At 43.1% G+C, this 22,960-nt stretch overlaps 1 protein-coding gene and 1 long non-coding RNA gene across 2 annotated transcripts; both read left to right on the top strand.

Moving 5' to 3' along the window:
- Positions 1-204: 204 nt before the first annotated feature.
- On the top strand, positions 205-1,262 carry LOC127312025 (uncharacterized). Its single transcript, XR_007858089.2, has 2 exons — positions 205-414; positions 483-1,262. It is a non-coding gene; the product is annotated as an uncharacterized lncRNA (long non-coding RNA).
- Positions 1,263-16,352: 15,090 nt separating this feature from the next.
- On the top strand, positions 16,353-21,743 carry LOC127312023 (uncharacterized). The gene is made up of 5 exons (XM_051342505.2): positions 16,353-16,929; positions 17,060-17,128; positions 17,255-17,335; positions 17,433-17,561; positions 21,627-21,743. Exons 1-5 carry the CDS (start codon positions 16,858-16,860, stop codon positions 21,741-21,743), a joined length of 468 nt encoding a protein of 155 aa, XP_051198465.2. The 5' UTR covers positions 16,353-16,857.
- The last annotated feature ends 1,217 nt before the right edge of the window (positions 21,744-22,960 follow it).

Below are 22,960 nucleotides of genomic sequence, written 5' to 3'. Positions count from 1 at the left end.
CCCACGTCGAGAAACAAAAGATACGATAGAATAGAAAATCTCCACGTCTCCACTTATATCTCAACAAGAATTCTACCTCCATAGTCCCGTAATTTCCAATATCTTAACAAAAAAATCTTATCTCTAACCAGAATAAAATGTTCTGATTGCCCCATATAAAAGCAATGATCGATGCTGTTACGGGCATATCAAACACGCCAGCGATTTCAACTCGCAGGTTCCGTGCGATGGAATCAAGACGCTAGCTATTTCAATTGGCAGGGTGCGTGCAACAGCAATGGCTGTTGTGTGATCCGTAGATGGCAACTAGACGTCCCCAGCCTCTGATTGATGAGATTTAGATCTCACTCGGGCCAACATAGCCTGAGTAGACGCCGGCCTTCTGGCGTAAAGAAAGCTGACGAACACCACAAGGTAATCTGAGTCTGCAAGCTCTTCGATGGGCCCATGTTGCGAATTAACGATTTCAATCTGACGTGCAGATCGGACGCCGGAATTCTCTCACCAAGGAAGATGACGAGAACACACAAGGTGTTTGACGAACACACAAGGTGTTTCGAGTTAACATAAGCTCTCCAATGAGTCTGTATGGCGAATATTTGGTTCTCTCTCCGGTTCAAAATAATTGCCCAAAAATAGATCTCAATTTGAGGTGATCGATGGCGACAAGAAGAGGCATGCAAAGGTGAGGCGTCGAACAGTATTTGCTGAACAGTTTTTGATGCAGGTTCTAATAAAAAAATTGATGCGCTTGGGCCAAGGTAGCCTGAGTAGACCCGGCGTTCTGGCGCCAAAGAAGCTGATGAACACCACAAGGTAACTTGAGTCTGCATCAAGCTCTTAGACGAATCTGTGTTACGAATTAGCGATTTCAACACTATTTGTGCAGGTTTTGATCAAAAAAAGGTGAGGCGACAACACTATTTGTTGAACACTTTTGGTGCAGGTTTTGATCAAAAAAATTGATGCATGATTCCGATTAAATTCCTGACGTTCCCTTTCATACGACGGATGGCGGACCTTGAGTGGATGAAGAGCAACAACAAAGCCGACAAGTGGTAGAAGGCGAGGCAATGGACTGGCTGCACAGCCAGCATCCGTAGGTGGAGTTGTGAAGGTCGTCACTGCGCAGGGTCGGGAAGGATATCATCTGGTTTCTCCGATGTACTATAATTGTATGAACATGTATACTATAGACGTTGAGAGTAAAAAAAATAGGTCGACAGGAGTAGGGGAAAATCGAGTTGATGGCTTGAGGCATACATACACGAGTCACTGGTCCTTGGTCACTTACAACATCACGATGGCAATTAATTCAGTGGTTAACTTGGAGGTATCAGAGCATATAAGGATCAGGTGGCATCGTAACAGCGGGTGAGAAAAAAAGTTGTGCAATTACAAAAAATATGTGCATACACAAAGCACAAGCTATGGAAAAATTAAGCAGAAGAAAATGTCCGCAAATTTAAATGGATATATACAGATACCTACACTACTTAGCGTCAAAATCATGAATGGTAGCTGCGGTATATTCAATGATGCAACTGTAGTGTGGTCAATGAATAAAATTAGGGGATACTTCCTGGATTTGATTATTGTTGATTTTTTCCCCAACAGGGTAAATGAAAAGCCACCAACATATGAACGGAAATTCAATAAAACTATAAACTTTATACAACGATGACATCACATTTAAAAAGATTTGTGCCAACTTAATACTACATTTAATGGAAAATTTGCAATTATCTAATAATGTTTTCTCAACTTGCACATATTGCTTAGAAATATTTATTTTTCATTTTTATTTGAAACCAAAGCTGGCTATCCGATATTACTACTGCAAAAAAAAAAGAGAGATGCAAAGAGAGGGGTAGAGTCAGATTAAAACATGAGGGGCGTGAAAAAAATTTCTATCTCATGGACGTATTGAAGATATAGTCTATTTTTACGGTCTTATATAACTAATGTAAAACTAAAAATTCCTAACATTAATGATAATATTAAAGTAAAATAATTGACAAATCATGAAAAATGTGAGAAATTGTAATAAATGGTAAATCTAGCCGCGCAAATGCGCGGGTGGCCCCGCTAGTTTTTCTTAAGAATATAACAAAGCCAACCAACATAATAAGCATGTTGTGATGCTAGCTTAGCATATGTGATTCATGTGTGTGTTTAGCCTAGTACTTGGACTTTGTTGGGTGATTGTGTGTATCGTATTCGTTTTTAGACGCTAGTAACGAGGATTACCAAGAGGAGGAGGAGGTCTACTACCAAGAGGAGGAATACCACTTTGACCAGTACAACAACCAAGGCAAGTTAATATTCTTGCAAAGTGCAAAGCTCTACAAGGCACTGAAAGGCTTGGTTGTTGTTGTTGTTGTTGTAAACTTTTGGCAAGCATTAGAAAAAACCGACAATAAACAGACAAAAATCAAGGCATGTTTTGTGGATTAAGAAAATATACCATATTCATTAAAAGATCACCATCCAGCTGGCGCGTGGCCTTGTGCTTGTAGAGGCATTTAGAAGATGGGGGCGGCATCAACATACTGGCAGCCTGATCAGCCGCAGTTTTGATCTTCCTTTTGAGTAAAGGCCCTAAAGTTTCAGTCTGCATATGAATAGCAAAACAAAAGGCAGACCTCAGCAGTGATATTGAATTACTGTATGAGATAGACTGATGCATATAGTGGATGCTCTTAGCCTTTTGCATCATGAACACTAGCTATATGGACAGACAAAAAAAACTAATTGACTCAGCTTTGTCTAGATACCTCCATCCCAAAGCTTAAGGCTTATTTATTTTTGAGAAATCAAAACAAGTAAAGTTTGATCAAAATTTTAGAACATTCTATCAAAAAATATAATATTGTGTAGATACCGTAGGAAAATATATTTCACAACCTATTTAATGATATTAATTTTGTATTTTGCATGTTAATGATTTTTGGTAAAAGCTTAGTCAAACATGGTATAGTTTGACTTTCTAAAAATAATATAAGCACTAAGCTTTGGGATGGAGGTAGTAGTATCTAGAGCTAAAACACATCTAGATACATCCGTATCTACAGATAGTTGAGTCAATTAATTTGGATCTGAGGGAGTATCAGATTCAGACTACATCATGGTAAGTTGGTTAAAAAAATTACCCCTGGGCGGTCCCTGCCCAGCTCGGCAGTGGCATTTCGCTTCTTGTGCTGCAGATCTGGCCATGCTCCTGCAGCAGGTGGGGCGCTATCGTTCCCCATAGCCTCAGCACGGAACCTGGAGGTACCAACCTGATACAGAGAATATAGAGCATGGTGTCACAGAGGCTTTACGCACAAACAGCTGAAGACATGTGCTACTTTAAGCATTTTCCAGAACAGGAACAGATTGAGGATGCAGACAGACAAAGTGGATAAGCAAACGGAGTACCTGCTTTGCGGGGCTGGGGACGCAGCTCAGGCTCAGCCAACTACCCACATGCGTGGTGGCCTTACGCTCCATTGCCCCCCACCACCACCGAGGTCTTCCCTTTCCTGTACAAGCTGACAAAAGATACATTGAGGATCAGCAGAGACTACAAGGGTTGCAAATGTCGACAAATAAAGGAAGAACACCCCAATCCAAGCAAAGGTAGCCCCCGCCCCCACCCCCATCCCCATCAATCACTCCCAGCGCGAGGGTGACCAGAAAGACACCCCTTCGCCCAGAATAGGAAATAGATGCGCAAGATATCGAGGTGAGGAAAAAGGAACCGATATCGAGAAAGGATAGAACATTACTAGTAGAGTACTACCTAATCCGCTTGGTCTAGATGCAGCTTGCCCCTCCAAGCTGGATGCCTGGACGGTGGAGGCGAAAGGAGGGGATCGAGCTAGCGGCTTGCATCCGTCGGCTGTCGGCACTCGATCGGGAGAGACAAGGGGGGCTACATAAAGGGAGGGGTAACATATTTTATTACACAGTGAACTTACTGATGTGACTAGTCATTAGATGTCTCACTGAAACTGGGGCCCATAGTGTGGCACCCCAAATTCACTTGAACCTGCCTGGCGGGACGCATTGGCGCGTCAAGAAAACCCCCGAATTGTAGCGGGGAAATGAAACATTTCACAAAAATTCGAAATTCAAGCACACTGCCACGCGCCAAGCACGTGGGCTGTTCCTTCCTCTTCCTCGGTTCCTCCTCCCCTATCCGAAAAACCCCAAATCCCAAGCTCAAACAACAACAAAAAAACCCCAAATCCCCTGGCCGCCATGCATGTCCTCGTTAACCCGCTGGAGATCGTTCCGGGACAAGGCGGACCCCCCCCCCCGCCCTGAGATCCCGAGTTCGTCCGTTCCGTCCACCTCGAGGCACTGCGTGCTGTCTCGCAGCGGCGGCTTGAGGGCGCTGCAGAGGAAGTTCCACCGGAAAGTGCTCATGGCAACCGTGCAAGCTCACCGGCGTGCTGTATCCCGAGAGGAACTGGTCAAAGCTTTACTATTCGCAAAAAAAAAGCGGGCCAAGATCTGGTCAAAGCTTCGTCGATGGCTTGCCGCGAGAGGCTTGGAGTCCAGAGTCAATAAACTAGTTGCTCGAGGACTTGGGCGGTTTACACCGATTCATATTAACTGACTCAAGTTTGTTAGTCTAGTTAACAAATGCATCTAGATACATCCATATCTAGACAAAATTGAGTCAATTAATATGAATCAGAGGGGAGTGCCTGAAAGTGTTTCATGCTACCAATTAATGCGCTCGCAGGACTGGCTGTAGAAGTAATTGTGCTACTACTCATACGATGAACTGATTGTGTGGGTGTCAAATTTTGCAACGCGATCATCCACTGAATGCTTAATTAAACTTCCAGCCCCAAAGGCGTACAAATCATAACAAAGATAGTACATACTACAGCACCGAGAACATAAGAGTACGAATCATAAAGTAGCTCAACATTTTGCATCGTGGCTGGGTGGTCCCGAGACTACCGGGACGCCCCCGATGATCTCCGGCGTGCATCCACTTCAACGCAAAACTGTACTCGGTCCACGGCCTCCTTACGTAGGCTGGATAATCTCAGGTGCAGGACCTTCGTCTATGAAAGGCTCGTCATCGGTACCATCCACAGTGCATCAGGGCTGGGTGGTCTTGAGACTACCGGACGCCCCTGATGATCTCTGGGCGTGCATCCACTTCAACGCAAAACTGTGTACTCGGTCCACGGCCTCCTTCTGTAGGCTGGATAATCTCAGGTGCAGGACCTTCGTCTATGAAAGGCTCGTCATCAGTACCATCCACAGGTGCATCAAACTGAGATTCATCTTCAAATCTCCCATCAAACTGAGAGACCTCTTCAACTCTATGCTTCTGCAATTAGTACATCAACAGATTAGACAAACATCTAAGGGATGCAACCTGAACAAATGTCGTTTTACATATTTACCTTCTCATCTGGCACAGCACATGTCCCAGAGCTGAAACCCGTTTCCTGAAGCAAGCGCTTTTTCTCTCCTTCCCGTCCATCCATCTGCAACAAGTTAAATTTGAGTATAGAACCTTGCACAGCAATACAAACTATTGATCGAAACAGCGGCATCATCAATATAAATAATTAACTACATATGCCAGCACACATACAGTGTGAGCAAGATCTGCTTCTCCCACTGAAGGATCATTATATGGTTCACCATGATAAACCCACCTAACATATGTGCGGTCCATCCCAAAAATGTGTAAATGATCTTCCACTACATGGTGAGGCCTCTTCTCACCATTCATACATGTGCAGCGCGGGCAATACACGTCCAGGTTGTGACCTTTATGAGCTCTAATAAACCCCATAAAGGGTTGAACACCATTTATATATGAAGGGGAACATAAGTGTCCATGCAGTATCCAAGTTCTGTCCATCTGTTTAATTATGAGATACAATGGTTGGTGATTAATTTTTAAGGCGAAGTAGGAAATGTATATCCATCGATTACAAAACTATACTACATGATTATGCATTTCAGCAATCATGTCGAGTACAAAACAAAAAATGCCCATCGACATTTTAGCAAACAGATCGTGTACAAAACTCTGCCATGGCATTTCAGCAAATTAACGGATCGAGTGCAGAACTGACTCTATATGCCCACGCAAATGAACAAATTGATCGAGGACAAATCGAGCGGAAAACTATAAAGTGCCAATTAGTTCAAGCATACTCACGATTTTTTTTAGCAGCATCAAGAAAATATAAATCGTTAGGCCGTCTTGCCCGATGCATGATTGAGCTAGAGATAGCAGCCCTACCGTGGATCAACTTGACCGCCGGTGCGTCTCGAGAAGAACGACGGGGAGGGGAAGCTTCTTCTTCGCACGGACGGGACGGGGAGGGGAAGCTCTTCGCACGGACGGGGATAAGTTGTGTAGGGGTGGGTGGGGGGTCATGCGGCCGGGCCGCCCGGTAGGTGGTGTTTAATGGAGTTGCATGTGTAATTTGCCGTGCACAAGGTTGAGGAATAGGCCGTTCCCTTTGCTGCGCGCACAATTCAAACTATCCCGCCCATGTAGTTTAAATTCTCCCTATTTTCGTTAAATCGACATAAAGTCATGTGAGTGGGTGGAAATTAGCAAAGTTGCTTGAAAAATAGTAAAACTCTGGAATTATCCTTTAAATATGCTCTACTTCGTGTGAAAATCGGGGTGTGGAGGCATGTTGAGCTGTTTTATTTGTACTTTCTTCATTAAAACTCCCATTTTATGCACTTTGGATGGAAAGAAATCATTTGTACATAAATTTTGACAACGCCATTTGCAAACATTAATTGTTTTACATGCCAAGATGCACCCATCCACCAAATATGGGGCAAAAGTTTATCACAATCTAGATATATATGTATAATTAGTGAGTGACCCCTTTTGATTTTGTGCAATTTCCACTAATTAGCTAGAGAGAATGGGTCAATTAATTAGGCCATGTTAGGGCCTATGTGTTTTAGATTAGGGTTGTATGGATTCAAATACAACTTCTTTATTTGTGTGCTATGATTAATCAAAACTAGATCGATCGACTGCGCACACATTATTAGAGGCACATGCATTTGCGCACAAAGTGCAGGTTAGGGTTTAGGGTTTAGTGTTTAGGGTTTAGGGTTTAGGGTGTAGTGTTTAGGGTCTAGGGTTTAGGGTTTAGTGTTTAGGGTGTTTAGGGTGTATGTTTAGGGTATAATTAGGGATTAGGGATTAGGGTTTTAGGGTTTAAGGTTTAGGGATCATCGATCGAGTGCACACACACATTATTAGAGGCACCCGCGCCTTTGCGCATAAAGTGCATGCGTATATAAAAGTGTGTGTTTTGGCCACCAACGATATATTGATCGAGAGAGAGATTAAAAAATATATATATATATATCCCCAAGAATATGTTCAGATATATATTGAAATATATTCACGAATGACATGTGCAAGGTATGACATGTGCAAGGTATGACATGCGCGCATGCACACACTAATTGTATATATATTATGAGGCAACTTAATCAAATGTGTTTTCATATATTCGAGAGAACTGCTTGTCAAAATTCAAGTTAATTAATTTATCAGCACTAATTAGTTGGTCGCCTGCTTGATGCGCAATGAAGTGTCGTTGGCCTATATATATATGTAGGGTTTAATTAGGGTTTAGGGTTTAGGGTTATCTAGCTAGGGTTTTAGGGTTAGGGTTAGGGTTAATTAGGGTTTAGGGTTTAGGGTTTGGGGTTTAGTTTTAGGGTTTAGGGTTTAGGGTTTAGGGTTTAGGGTGTAGTGTTTAGGGTTTAGGTCTAGGGTTTAGGGTTTAGTGTTTAGGGTGTTTAGGGTGTACGTTTAGGGTATAATTAGGGATTGGAGATTAGGGTTTTAGGGTTTAAGGTTTAGGGATCATCGATCGAGTGCACACATTACACATTATTAGAGGCACCCGTGCCTTTGCGCATAAATTAAGTGCATGCGTATATAAGTGTGTTTTTTGGCCACCAACGATATATAGATCGAGAGAGAGATTGAAATATATATATATATCCCCAAGAATATGTTCAGATATATATTGAAATATATGCACGAATGATATGTGCAAGGTATGACATGCGCGCATGCACACTAATTGCATATATATTATGAGGCAACTTAATCAAATGTGTTTTCATTCGAGAGAACTTGTCAAAATTCAAGTTAATTAATTTATCAGCGCTAATTAGTTGGTCGCCTGCTTGATATGCAATGAAGTGTCGTTGGCCTATATATATGTAGGGTTTAATTAGGGTTTAGGGTTTAGGGTTATCTAGCTAGGGTTTTAGGGTTAGGGTTAATTAGGGTTTAAGGTCTAGGGTTTAGGGTTTAGGGTTTGGGGTTTAGGGTTTAGGGTCTAGGGTTAGGGTTTAGGGTTTAGTGTTTAGTGTTTAGGGTTTAGGGTATAGTGTTTAGGGTTTAGGGTCTAGGGTTTAGGGTTTAGTGTTTAGGGTTTAGGGTGTACGTTTAGGGTATAATTAGGGATTAGGGATTAGGGTGTTAGGGTTTAAGGTTTAGGGATCATCGATCGAGTGCACACACACACATTATTAGAGGCACCCGCGCCTTTGCGCATAAAGTGCATGCGTATATAAGTGTGTGTTTAATTCTGGCCACCAACGATATATAGATCGAGAGAGAGATTGAAATGTATATATATCCCCAAGAATATGTTCAGATATATATTGAAATATATGCACGAATGATATGTGCTAGGTATGACATGCGCGCATGCACACTAATTGTATATATATATTATGAGGCAACTTAATCAAATGTGTTTTCATTCGAGAGAACTTGTCAAAATTCAAGTTAATTAATTTATCAGCGCTAATTAGTTGGTCGCCTGCTTGATATGCAATGAAGTGTCGTTGGCCTATATATATGTAGGGTTTAATTAGGGTTTAGGGTTTAGGGTTATCTAGCTAGGGTTTTAGGGTTAGGGTTAATTAGGGTTTAAGGTCTAGGGTTTAGGGTTTAGGGTTTGGGGTTTAGGGTTTAGGGTCTAGGGTTAGGGTTTAGGGTTTAGTGTTTAGTGTTTAGGGTTTAGGGTATAGTGTTTAGGGTTTAGGGTCTAGGGTTTAGGGTTTAGTGTTTAGGGTTTAGGGTGTACGTTTAGGGTATAATTAGGGATTAGGGATTAGGGTGTTAGGGTTTAAAGTTTAGGGATCATCGATCGAGTGCACACACACACATTATTAGAGGCACCCGCGCCTTTGCGCATAAAGTGCATGCGTATATAAGTGTGTGTTTAATTCTGGCCACCAACGATATATAGATCGAGAGAGAGATTGAAATGTATATATATCCCCAAGAATATGTTCAGATATATATTGAAATATATGCACGAATGATATGTGCTAGGTATGACATGCGCGCATGCACACTAATTGTATATATATATTATGAGGCAACTTAATCAAATGTGTTTTCTTTCGAGAGAACTTGTCAAAATTTAAGTTAATTAATTTATCAGCGCTAATTAGTTGGTCGCCTGCTTGATGCGCAATGAAGTGTCGTTGGCCTATATATATGTAGGGTTTAATCAGGGTTTAGGGTTTAGGGTCTAGGGTTTAGTGTTTAGTGTTTAGGGTTTAGGGTGTAGTGTTTAGAGTTTAGGGTCTAGGGTTTAGGGTTTAGTGTTTAGGGTGTTTAGGGTATAATTAGGGATTAGGGATTAGGGTTTTAGGTTTAGGGATCATCGATCGAGTGCACACACACATTATTAGAGGCACCTGCGCCTTTGCGCATAAAGTGCATGCGTATATAAGTGTGATTTTTGGCCACCAACGATATATAGATAGAGAGAGATTGAAATGTATATATATCCCCAAGAATATGTTCAGATATATATTGAAATATATGCATGAATGATATGTGCAAGGTATGACATGCGCGCATGCACACTAATTGTATATATATATATTATGAGGCAACTAATTAATCAGATGTGTTTTCATTCGAGAGAACTTGTCAAAATTCAAGTTAATTAATTTATCAGCGCTAATTAGTTGGTCGCCTGCTTGATGCGCAATGAAGTGTCGTTGGCCTATATATATGTAGGGTTTAATTAGGGTTTAGGGTTTAGGGTTATCTAGCTAGGGTTTTAGGGTTAGGGTTATTGTTAATTATGGTTTAGGGTTTAGGGTTTAGGGTTTGGGGTTTAGTTTTAGGGTTTAGGGTGTAGGGTTTAGGGTCTAGGGTTTAGGGTTTAGGCTTAGGGTGTATAGTGTTTAGGGTTTAGGGTTTAGGGTGTAGTGTTTAGGGTGTTGGGTCTAGGGTTTAGGGTTTAGTGTTTAGGGTGTTTAGGGTGTACGTTTAGGGTATAATTAGGGATTAGGGACTAGGGTTTTAGGGTTTAAAGGTTTAGGGATCATCGATCGAGTGCACACACACATTATTAGAGGCACCCGCGCCTTTGCGCATAAAGTGCGTGCGTATATAAGTGTGTTTTTTGGCCACCAACGATATATAGATCGAGAGAGAGATTGAAATGTATATATATCCCCAAGAATATGTCCAGATATATATATTGAAATATATGCACGAATGATATGTGCAAGGTATGACATGCGCGCATGCACACTAATTGTATATATATTATGAGGCAACTTAATCAAATATATTTTCATTCGAGAAAACTTGTCAAAATTCAAGTTAATTAATTTATCAGCGCTAATTAGTTGGTCGCCTGCTTGATGCACAATGAAGTGTCGTTGGCCTATATATATATGTAGGGCTTAATTGGGGTTTAGGGTTTAGGGTGTAGTGGTTTAGGGTTTAGGGTGTAGTGTTTAGGGTTTAGGGTCTAGGGTTTAGGGTTTAGTGTTTAGGGTGTTTAGGGTGTACGTTTAGGGTATAATTAGGGATTAGGGATTAGGGTTTTAGGGTTGAAGGTTTAGGGATCAACGATCGATCGAGTGCACACACACATTATTAGAGGTACCCGCGCCTTTGCGCATAAAGTGCATGCGTATATAAGTGTGTTTTTTGGCCACCAATGATATATAGATCGAGAGAGAGATTGAAATGTATATGTATCCCCAAGAATATATATGTTCAGATATATATTGAAATATATGCTCGAATGATATGTGCAAGGTATGACATGCGCGCATGCACACTAATTGTATATATGAGGTAACTTAATCAAATGTGTTTTCATTCGACAGAACTTGTCAAAATTCAAGTTAATTAATTTATCAGCGCTAATTAGTTGGTCGCCTGCTTGATGCGCAATGAAGTGTCGTTGGCCTATATATATGTTGGGTTTAATTAGGGTTTAGGGTTTAGGGTTTATGGTCTAGGGTTTAGTGTTTAGTGTTTAGGGTTTAGGGTTTAGGGTCTAGGGTTTAGGGTTTAGGGTTTGGGGTTTAGGGTTTAGGGTTTAGGGTCTAGGGTTAGGGTTTAGGGTTTAGTGTTTAGTGTTTAGGGTTTAGGGTTTAGGGTGTAGTGTTTAGGGTTTAGGGTCTAGGGTTTAGGGTTTAGTGTTTAGGGTGTACGTTTAGGGTATAATTAGGGATTAGGGATTAGGGTTTTAGGGTTGAAGGTTTAGGGATCATATATCAATCGAGTGCACACATATTAATTAGAGGCACCCGCGCCTTTGCGCATAAAGTGCATGCGTATATAAGTGTGTTTTTTGGCCACCAACGATATATAGATCGAGAGAGAGATTGAAATATATATATCCCCAAGAATATGTTCAGATATATATTGAAATATATGCACGAATGATATGTGCAAGGTATGACATGAGCGCATGCACACTAATTGTATATATATTATGAGGCAACTTAATCAAATGTGTTTTCATTCGAGAGAACTTGTCAAAATTCAAGTTAATTAATTTATCAGCGCTAATTAGTTGGTCGCCTGCTTGATGCGCAATGAAGTGTCGTTGGCCTATATATATGTTGGGTTTAATTAGGGTTTAGGGTTATCTAGCTAGGGTTTTAGGGTTAGGGTTAATTAGGGTTTAGGGTTTAGGGTCTAGGGTTTAGGGTTTAGGGTTTGGGGTTTAGGGTTTAGGGTTTAGGGTTTAGGGTCTAGGGTTAGGGTTTAGGGTTTAGTGTTTAGTGTTTAGGGTTTAGGGTTTAGGGTTTAGGGTGTAGTGTTTAGGGTTTAGGGTCTAGGGTTTAGGGTTTAGTGTTTAGGGTGTACATTTAGGGTATAATTAGGGATTAGGGATTAGGGTTTTAGGGTTTAAGGTTTAGGGACCATATATCGATCGAGTGCACAGATATTAATTAGAGGCACCCGCGCCTTTGCGCATAAAGTGCATGCGTATATAAGTGTGTTTTTTGGCCACCAACGATATATAGATCGAGAGAGAGATTGAAATATATATATCCCCAAGAATATGTTCAGATATATATTGAAATATATGCACGAATGATATGTGCAAGGTATGACATGCGCGCATGCACACTAATTGTATATATATTATGAGGCAACTTAATCAAATGTGTTTTCATTCGAGAGAACTTGTCAAAATTCAAGTTAATTAATTTATCAGCGCTAATTAGTTGGTCACCTGCTTGATGCGCAATGAAGTGTCGTTGGCCTATATATATGTTGGGTTTAATTAGGGTTTAGGGTTATCTAGCTAGGGTTTTAGTGTTAGGGTTAATTAGGGTTTAGGGTTTAGGTTCTAGGGTTTAGGGTTTAGGGTTTGGGGTTTAGGGTTTAGGGTTTAGGGTCTAGGGTTAGGGTTTAGGGTTTAGTGTTTAGTGTTTAGGGTTTAGGGTTTAGGGTTTAGGGTGTAGTGTTTAGGGTTTAGGGTCTAGGGTTTAGGGTTTAGTGTTTAGGGTGTATGTTTAGGGTATAATTAGGGATTAGGGATTAGGGTTTTAGGGTTTAAGGTTTAGGGATCATATATCGATCGAGTGCACACATATTAATTAGAGGCACCCGCACCTTTGCGCATAAAGTGCATGCATATATAAGTGTGTTTTTTGGCCACCAACGATATATAGATCGAGAGAGAGATTGAAATATATATATCCCCAAGAATATGTTCAGATATATATTGAAATATATGCACGAATGATATGTGCAAGGTATGACATGCGCGCATGCACACTAATTGTATATATATTATGAGGCAACTTAATCAAATGTGTTTTCATTCGAGAGAACTTGTCAAAATTCAAGTTAATTAATTTATCAGCGCTAATTAGTTGGTCACCTGCTTGATGCGCAATGAAGTGTCGTTGGCCTATATATATATGTAGGGTTTAATTAGGGTTTAGGGTTTAGGGTTATCTAGCTAGGGGTTTAGGGTTAGGGTTAGGGTTTGGGTTAATTAGGGTTTAGGGTCTAGGGTTTATGCTTTGGGGTTTGGGGTTTAGTGTTTAGTGTTTAGGGTTTAGGGTCTAGGGTTAGGGTTTAGGGTTTAGGGTTTAGGGTTTAGGGTTTAGGGTGTAGTGTTTAGGGTTTAGGGTCTAGGGTTTAGGGTTTAGTGTTTAGGGTGTTTAGGGTGTATGTTTAGGGTATAATTAGGGATTAGGGATTAGGGTTTTAGGGTTTAAGGTTTAGGGATCATCGATCGAGTGCACACACACATTATTAGAGGCACCCGCGCCTTTGCGCATAAAGTGCATGCGTATATATATAAGTGTGTTTCTTGGCCACCAACGATATATAGATCGAGAGATAGAGATTGAAATCCCCAAGAATATGTTCAAATATACGCACACACATGAATTATTAGAGGCACCCGCGCCTTTGCGCATAAAGTGCATGCATATGTGTGTTGTTCTGGCCACCAACGATAGATCGAGAGAGAGAGAGAGATTGAAATCCCCAAGAATTAGAGGACCCCCTTGCACAAGTGTTGGCCATCTATATATAATATGAATCCCAATAATGTTCATACATGATAGGGCATATGTGTGAAGCAATTTTTTTCCGAGAACTTGTAAAGATTCAAATTTATCAGTGCAAATGGAAACTAGTGCACATTAGAGGACCCCCTTGCACACGTGTTGGCCATATATGTATAGTTTGAATCCCAATAATGTTCATACATGATAGGCTATATGTGAATCAATTTTTTCTTCCAAAAACTTGTCAAGATTCAAATTTATCGGTGCTAATGGAAACTAGTGCGCACTAGACGAGCCCCTTGCGCAAGTGTTGGCCATTACATATAGTAGTTTAAATCTTAAGAATGTTCATACATGATAGGCCATATGTGCAAAGAATTTTTTTCCCGTGAACTTGTCAAAATTCAAGTTTATCGTTGCAAATGGAAACTAGTCCAAAAAATTACATAGAGGTCCAAAAGAACTAGACAATAACTAATAGGACCTGCAACTTTACAAAAAGGACCCCAAAACATATAGAAGAAAATCAATCGAGTCCTTCTGGACCGCACATCAGATCTCTGCTCCGCATCCTTTCCAGCAACTCCGTCGCCGGGGACGCACCACTTGGGACGGTGTCGCCGGTAGTCGCCAGGACGAAGGAGAAGAATGGCCTCAGCAACGGCATATTGGCTCTGAGAAGGGCCGCTGAAAGGCCAAGATGTTCACGGGCAAGACGGATGACGCCGTCGTATGCCCCGAGCTTGTGAACGTTAGCAGCTTGACTTCCCCGTTGGCCAGATCTGAAGCAATGACCAAAGCAAGCCTCACCGTTAGCGCCATCACCTTGATGGCACCAGATCGGGGTTTGGCCGACAAGATCCGCCAGATCTGATCCGCCAGATTCACCATAGGCCAGATCTGAAGCCGATGACGAGATCCCCGACTCCATTGCGCCATTCTGCTCATGGGAAACACTGGATCTAAGCTTACAACAACACTAACTCCCTCGGATCCAAATGAGATGACTCAACTTTGCTTATCTAAATATGGATGTATCCACACATGTTTTTACTCTAGATACATACACGTCTAAGGAAAGTTGAATCAATTAATTTAGTTCGGAGGGTGTACGATATACATAGAGAAGTCGGCCTCGTCTCCGGCCGGCGAGGCCACCGGAGAGAAGGGGGAGAGGAGCCGGGGGAGTGAGAGAGACTCGAGAGAGAAAGAGAAGAGGAGAGCTCCCTGGGGAAGAACATTATTTTTGTCGTTCTGCTCGTAGCTTGAAATTGAAAATTTCGGCCCCGCGCCAAATCATCCCGCCGAATCCATTCGAAAATCCCGTGACCAGTTTTACCCTTTTAACCCTGGTCCGGAAGCTACAACCCACCGACCATGGAGGGCTCATTCGGTAACAATGAAATATCTTGCCTAGATCCCGAACCCTCCCCACAGGCCCACACCCACCCACCAACCATTCGCCCCATTAGCTCAAAAATACTCTCACACGCCAAAGCTCTGACTCTCTACAGTACTAGATCTGCTTCGCCGCCGGCATACTCCTCCACAGCGTAGCCTTATCGTGTTGGCTGTCCACCCACCTGATCCGCTCCCCCGCCGCCCTCGCCACCGACGGATCTGCTTCACCGCCGACCTCGCCACCGACGGATCTGCTTCAACGCCGATCTCGCCACCGACGGATCTGCTTCACCACCGACCTCATCCACAGCATAGCAATCAACGCCTTTCCTGTCAACGCACCGGATCCTCTCCAACGGAACCGGGTCTACTTCACCGCGGCCCCCCCTCCACAGAAGCCGATCTATTCCACCGACTAGCTCGGCGCACCGGCTGTATCAACTTCACCGAATCCCTTGCCAGCCAACCAGATCTGCTTCACTAACGCCCGCTTCTACTGAAACAGGGTCGACTCATCGTCTCCCGCGTTCGCCGCCGCTGGAATGCAAGTTGCCGCCCCCGTCCACCCCGCCGCAGCTTGGTTAGTACGCTGGCCCGTTAGATCGCGGTGTTTCTTTAGCCATGTTTTGTGTAGTTATTTGCAGATCTCATATGCCATTAACTTTCTTGATGTGTTACTTCGCATGAAGTTCGTTTAAATATTGTACAGTACAAAAGCATTATCCGGTCGCTACCATCCTGTTCATTCTACTGACACCTGTGTGCATCCACATACTTATAGCCTTATACCCATTCATTTGCTGCCAACTGTTTTTGTACTGCATGCTATTCCTTTTATAGTCATGCTATGGGCATTTCCAATCTGGTTGTTCTTATACCACGTCATTAGCTCACCGCTAGCCGCTAGCTGTTTTCTCGTGCCTGCTATTCTCACACTGCTTTTATAATCATGCTATGTGCATTTCCAATCTGCTTGCTCTTATACGTCGTCTTTAGCTTATAGCTATTTTTTTTCCACGAATGCTCCTGTCGCACAGCTTGTATAGTTATTGCTGCGTGCATGTCTGGTCTTTGTATTATCGTAGACTAACTTGTCAATGTTATTTTTCCTAGGGATTGATCATGCGAACCACTTATTAGAATATCCAACATTAACAGCGGGGACGCTAGGGAAGGTTGGAATCTGAGTTCTTGGTTGGTAATTTTGGCAGTTTACTTCCGTTATTATCTATAACCTATATGCATTGTTCCTTATGCAAGAGATTAACACTTGGAACCCTGCCATAGCAATGCCATTCATGCTTTACTATGTTTCTGCCTATTTGATATGCTTGTCTTGGAGCAACTGCGAAGGTGATTTGAACCTGACATTTGGTCATTCTTAATGCCAGTTTACTTTATGTGGAAAACCTTGGCATTACCCTACTCTAAATCTGAATGTCTGAAATTCGTATCTCATGAAAAGCAACATCTAGTTGGTTTTAATCTGATATCTGGTAAATATTGGCTTATTCATTTGGCAGCTCAAGTTTTTTGTTATTTGAAACCAGCTGACTTGGTCTTAAATGTGATATCTAAACACAGATTAAGGACAATGGAGCAGGAGGATTAGCATTTCACTTGATGGCTGAACCTAAAATGATAGGCATGTCGACCACGACTAGTGCACGCAAGAGAAGGACCTGCAGCGAGCCAGTATGTGCTCAGTACATGCATCTTATCTTATCTTGTGCTTATTTCTGCTACATGCTGTTATCTGATCTCTACATTGCGTAATACATGTTTGAATAGTTAATTGTTGTAACTATGTTTGCAATATTACCAGAATGCAGTTTTAATGAAGCAGTCATCATTAGAAGATAGTCGCCAAAGCGACCCTGTGCAACATTATGATGTAAGTCTGTGCTTAGTACAAGTTCCACACATTGTCTTATTTATGGAACTTGTTATTATCTTATATCTACATTGCATAATAAATGTTTGAATAGTTCACTGTTGTAACTATGTTGCATATTACTAGAATGCAGGTGTAATGAAGAAGTCCTTAGTAGAAGATAGAGCGCAAAAAAGGTTCCGGGGTGAGCCTATGCAACGATATAATGTAAGTCTGTGCTTAGTACTTGTGACTATCTCATATCGACAATGCTTAATACATGTTTGCAGAGTTCATCGTTTAACTCTTTTTGCATTATTATCAGAATGCAGTTGTGATGAAGCAATCTTCATCAGAAGAGAGGCCCACAAAAAGTTATGATCTTTCTTCTGATGCATCCTCTCATAGCCGTCAACCTAGACCATTCCTTTCATCAAACAGTAAATATCTCAAGGTTGTACTTTATAAAAGACATGGTATTGCTGCTTTAAGATCTGTAGCTGATATGTTGACCAAGAGTACACAAGATTCAATCAAGGCGATTGCCAAATGTCAACGTGTTATTGATGATGCTAATAGAAGTCCTCAATGATTCTATGTAATTTTTTTATTTGGGCACATTAATTGCCTTGTAATTTTCCTAGTTATTTTATTTGTGTATGTAATTGTGTGTATCATTGATACCAGATTTTAGGCTCATGAAATTTAATGCAAGTTGACTAGTCAAACAACCAGGGCCCTACAACAGATTGGGCCGGCCCACTTACAGTAGTGTGGGACCCACTTTCATTTTGGGTCGGCCACCTACTTATTGGGCCGGCCCGTTAACAGGAAAGTGGGCCCCACCTGCTGATTTGGCTGGCCCACTATCTTGTTGGGCCAGCTCACTTGCTATATGGTGGACCCCACATACTAAATGGGCCGGCCCTTTAACAGGAAAGTGGGACCCACATGTGTTTTTGGCCCGGCCCACTATCTTGTTGGCCCGGCCCACTTGCTATATGGTGGACCCCACATACTAAATGGGTCGGCCCTTTAACAGGAAAGTGGGACCCACCTGTGTTTTTGGCCCAGCCCACTATCTTGTTGGGCCAGCCCAATTGCTATATGGTGGACCCCACATACTAAATGGGCCGGCCCTTTAACTGGAAAGTGGGACCCACCTGTGTTTTTGGCCCGGCCCACTATCTTGTTGGGCCGGCCCACTTGCTATATGGTGGACCCCACATACTAAATGGGCCGGCCCTTTAACAGGAAAGTGGGACCCACCTGTGTTTTTGGCCCGGCCCACTTTCTTGTTGGGCCAGCCCATTTGATCTATTGTGGACCCCACGTACTAAATGGGCCGGCCCGATAGCAGGAAAGTGGGACCCACATGCTAATTGGGCCGGCCCAATAACTTCTTGGGCCGGCCCAGTTGCTTTAAGGTGGATCCCACTAGTTAAATGGCCCGGCCCGATAACAGGAAAGTGGGTCCCACATGTCTTGTGGGCCGGCCCTTTTGCCTGTTGACCGGTCAAACGAGTGCATTCGGCCCGGCCCACATGCTTAGTGGGCTGGCCCATTAAAGTTTTGACCAGTCAACCTTAGAGGTTAGGCCCGGCCCACGTAACTAATGGACCAGCCCAGCTATATAGTTGACCGGTCAAACTAAGTCAGCTGGCCCGGCCCGCAAACTTAATGGGCCGGCACGCTTAAGACGTGGCAGGCCACGTGTGGGCCTACCATCTACCACGGGGTTTCAGCCGGTTAACGCCGTTAACTGCCAGTTAACGGCGTCTGCCACGTGTCAGTTTGCATGACGTCAGCAGTCAACGGGCTCCCGGAAACACTTGGGCAACGTTCCGATTTTCCGTGGCGGAAGGGCGCCCAAGCGCGACGGACCGAAAAAATCGTCGTAGGACTTTGCCTGACGCAGTTTCGACAACAGAACCCATATCGTCAGGTTAGGCCCATAGGCGACGAAAAATACCCCTTAGCGGACGATTTTGAGACGTTGTCTATCAGAACTTTTCTTGTAGTGCACGGTTACGGACAATTGGAAAGGCCATGTGTTGTCCATTGTCAGATGATTTCTAGAACTGAATGATGAAATAAATGGGGACATGAATGTTGAACATGAATTGAACCACAATTGCAATGTGGGAAGGACACTAATGTTCCCACTTGAGTTAATTAGCATATGATGGGTCTTTGATGAAATGCTTATGAACTAAAATTGGCTTTTATGCAAATAAACTTAGAGCTTAGCATCCCCCTTACTAAAATTGACAAGTAATAACACTAGCATTAGTTTGCGAGTACTTTAAAGTACTCACGGCTGTGTCCCTGGCTATTCAAATGGCCAGAATATGAAGCGGAGCAGCAGTACGAGGATGACGGCCAACAGGACGTCTACACCAACTAGGAGTCTGCTAACGTCAAGCGTTGGCCTGTGGATTAGAAAGTCCACCTCTATTACGCTTCCGCTATTTGTGTTGTTGTGTTGATCAATAGATCAACTATGGTTGTAATATTGGATCATGTGATCTAAGACGATGATGGCTTGTAATGAATGATGACTTATGATATCAACTGTTATGTCTCACAACAACAATATTCCTGGGATTGCGATGGATGACATAATAGGCATCCGGACTTAAAATCCGGGTGTTGACAGCCTCGTTGAAGTTCGAACGAGGTGGGCCGTCCTCCTCGTGCCTGGCAAGCGCACTCTCACGCCGATTGATGAAGAAGCTTTCCCAAGTCGAGCTGTAGTCGGGATGCCACTAGGGATTCCTCCGCTGCTCTGGCGTGAGCTCGAAGTAGTAGTGGTTCGTGATGGCCATCTCGCGTGCCACACCTAGAGGGATAGGAGGGACCGGTACGCCTCCGATGCTCACAAACCAGCCGGTCGGGACGCGGTAGCCCGGCGGGCAGGGGTAGTTCGAGGCGCAAAGCGCCTCTGCCTCCCGGGGAGTTAGAGATACGATGGAAGCCATGGGAGAGAATGATGAGGTTTGCAGATATGAGTCTAGATGTGATATGTAAATGGAGACCAACCCTACATATATATAGTGAAAAAATGGCGGGAAGGCAGAGGCGGGAACCGGTGGAAAGCGCGGGAAGAAAATAGGCGGGAACGCAATGGCGCGACAAACCTTTAGTACCGGCTGGTGGATGCAACCGGTACTAAAGGTGGTTTTTCTGTCATGTAACAAAACTGTCGGTGGGATAAGGATGCGTGGGTAACCTTTAGTACCGGCTGGTGGGTGCAACCGGTACTAAAGGTGGGTTTCTGGCATATAACAAAACTATCGGTGGGATAAGGACGCGTGGGTAACCTTTAGTACCGGCTGGTGGGTGCAACCGGTACTAAAGCTGTCGGCAGGATAAGGACGCCCTGCTCGATGAGATAAAGCATGTAGCGCACGACGCCCTGTCGGAGGAAGAAGACAGAGTAGAAGCGGCGCCGTGCCTATAAAAGGAGCATCAATACGCCATGGCAAGCAGCTCAACAAGCCAACATGGATGGAGAGTTTCATCCCCATGGATGGAGAAAAGGGTTGGGAAATCTCCCGTGGCGGAACTTCTCGAAGGTGCCCTTGGTGCACACACCCTATGGCATCTTCGGAAGTTCCGCCTGGGGAAATATTTTCCTGCTAGCCCGTGAAAGACTCCATCTCCTCTAACAGTGTTGGGGAAAGGGTTGGGAAGTCTCCCGTGGCAGAACTTCTCGAAGATGCCCTTGGTGCACACACCCTATGGCATCTTCGGAAGTTCCGCCTTGGAAAAATTTCCCTGCAAGCCCGTGAAAGCTACTTAACTAGTAAAACAAGCCAACCATCTCCATTGTTAATATCTTACATACAGTAACATCATTACACAAAAGTGATTTCCATATTGAGATACACAAGTTATGATCCTAATCTAGCTAGTCTTCTGAATTTTCTTTGTCTGTTTCCCTTTCTTCTGATTGCGACGCAACCATGGACAATCTTCATTACTTAAGATGATGCTTGGGTCAGTTTTTACCTTGAAGGGTGGAATATCATCAAACTTATTATAATCTTCTGACATGTCTATCTTGTCCTCTACTCCCACGATGTTTCTTTTTCCTGAAAGAACTATGTGCCGCTTTGGCTCATCGTATGATGTGTCCTCTTGCCTTTCTTTTCTTTTTCTAGTTTGCTAGACATGTCCTTCACATAAAAAACCTGAGCCACTTCACTGGCTAGGACGAATGGTTCAGTGTCGTACTCTAGATTCTTGAGATCCACTGTAGTCATTCCGTACTGCGGGTCTACCTGTACCTCGTCTTTCAGGTTGAACCATTTGCACCGGAACAAAGGGACCTTGAAATTAGGTCCATATTCAAGTTCCCATATCTCCTCTATGTACCCATAACATGTGACCTTCTTCCCATTGTCATCTGCTGCATCAAAGCGGACACCACTGTTTTGGTTGGTGCTCTTTTTATCTTCGGCGAACGTGTAAAATGTGTTCCCTTTAATCTCGTACCCTTGAAAAGTTGATATAGTTGAAGATGGTTGATGAGGACATCCCTACCTCACTACTACCTCCGTCATTACAAACTGAAGATGATCCTACTGTGAAGCTCAAGTCCAATGAAGTTAGGATTGGACCAATGACATGAGCTCGTGCGATGCTACTTAAACAACAGGTGAACTTGTTCCTTAGTGATACTTTGATCGATGAGAATTTTATACTGCCTAAGTCCTATTACTTATGTATGATCAGGTATGAAGAGGAACCAAGCATCGCACGAGGAGGAGAGGAACAGCTGGACCAGAAGATGGACGTGAAGCTGGACATGGAGCTGGACATGAAGACATCCCATGGACGCGCGAGGGAGGAGCGGGAGGAATGCGCGAGAGGGGAAGACGAAGTCCAGGCCGGTGCCAGATCCGGCCCGACCAGATCTATTCTGTGTCGGTTATTTTCGTACTTTTTGGAACTGAGGTCGTCCCAGACGCCTATATAAGTCCCTGGGACGCCCCATAAGTTTCTTTAGACCACGTTTAAGATAAACCCTAGTTCATAGTTGTTTGCTTTGCAACTCTACTGAATCTCTACACCCGATTGCTTTGATTTGGTGTGGAATTGCTGAAAGTCTTGTGTGATCTGCTGTTCCATTTGGAATTGGGAGGTTGCAACTTACCGCTTCATGGTCGGCGGCTACGTGCGCAAGTGTGTGGAGTTGCGAATATCTTGCAGGGTTGAGAGCTATTGCATCTGGCGACAGGGACCAATCGAGAGATCTCGTTGCGTCATACAAGTTATCTTCAAGTTATCTCCGCTGTGTTCATCGTGTGTTCATCACCATCCACCTCGCTTACTGAGAAGATCGGGCCACCCCATATCATCTTGGTATCAGATTTCAGTGTTTCCTCGGTAAGCCATCCACAATCCAGATAGTTGAGTTGTGAGTGTTTTTCTATCCAGAAAAAGCCAAAAAAAATTAGGGTTAGGGTTTGCCATAGCCATAGCTTGCACTAATTTCGAGTTTTAGTTGCTTATCGTAGTTAATTTTGCATATCTTTATCTTTCTTCTAGTAGAATTGTTAGGGTTTGTGTTTTCTTTTCATCTAGCTCATCATCTAGAGTCAGTTTTTGTTTACTCCGAGTCCACATAGCATACAGTGTGTTTGTCCAAACCATAGCTACAGCCTTTCGATATACGTGACTAGGAACTTTCCCAGAAGAGACTAGTTTTACCGCTCGACTGGCTGCTCATTAGGGTTTTGGTGCTTTGCATATCTTGTTGGCCGTGTTATCAAGGAGTTGAGTCATAAAATCAAAAAAAAAAATTGCAAAAAGCAAAAAGAGCTACATAGCTGCGTTCTAAAAGAA

Source organism: Lolium perenne, chromosome 7 (genome assembly GCF_019359855.2).
Source record: "Lolium perenne isolate Kyuss_39 chromosome 7, Kyuss_2.0, whole genome shotgun sequence".
Taxonomy (NCBI): domain Eukaryota; kingdom Viridiplantae; phylum Streptophyta; class Magnoliopsida; order Poales; family Poaceae; genus Lolium; species Lolium perenne.
This window is presented reverse-complemented; position numbering and strand designations above follow the sequence as displayed.

Coding starts and splice junctions, on each gene's coding strand:
- LOC127312023 (XM_051342505.2), top strand. CDS start 16,858: ATGGCTGAACCTAAAATGATAGGCATGTCGACCACGACTAGTGCACGC. Junction 17,336..17,432: donor AGCCTATGCAACGATATAAT/GTAAGTCTGTGC, acceptor CATTATTATCAG/AATGCAGTTGTGATGAAGCA. Junction 17,562..21,626: donor CAAACAGTAAATATCTCAAG/GTTGTACTTTAT, acceptor AAGTTGATATAG/TTGAAGATGGTTGATGAGGA.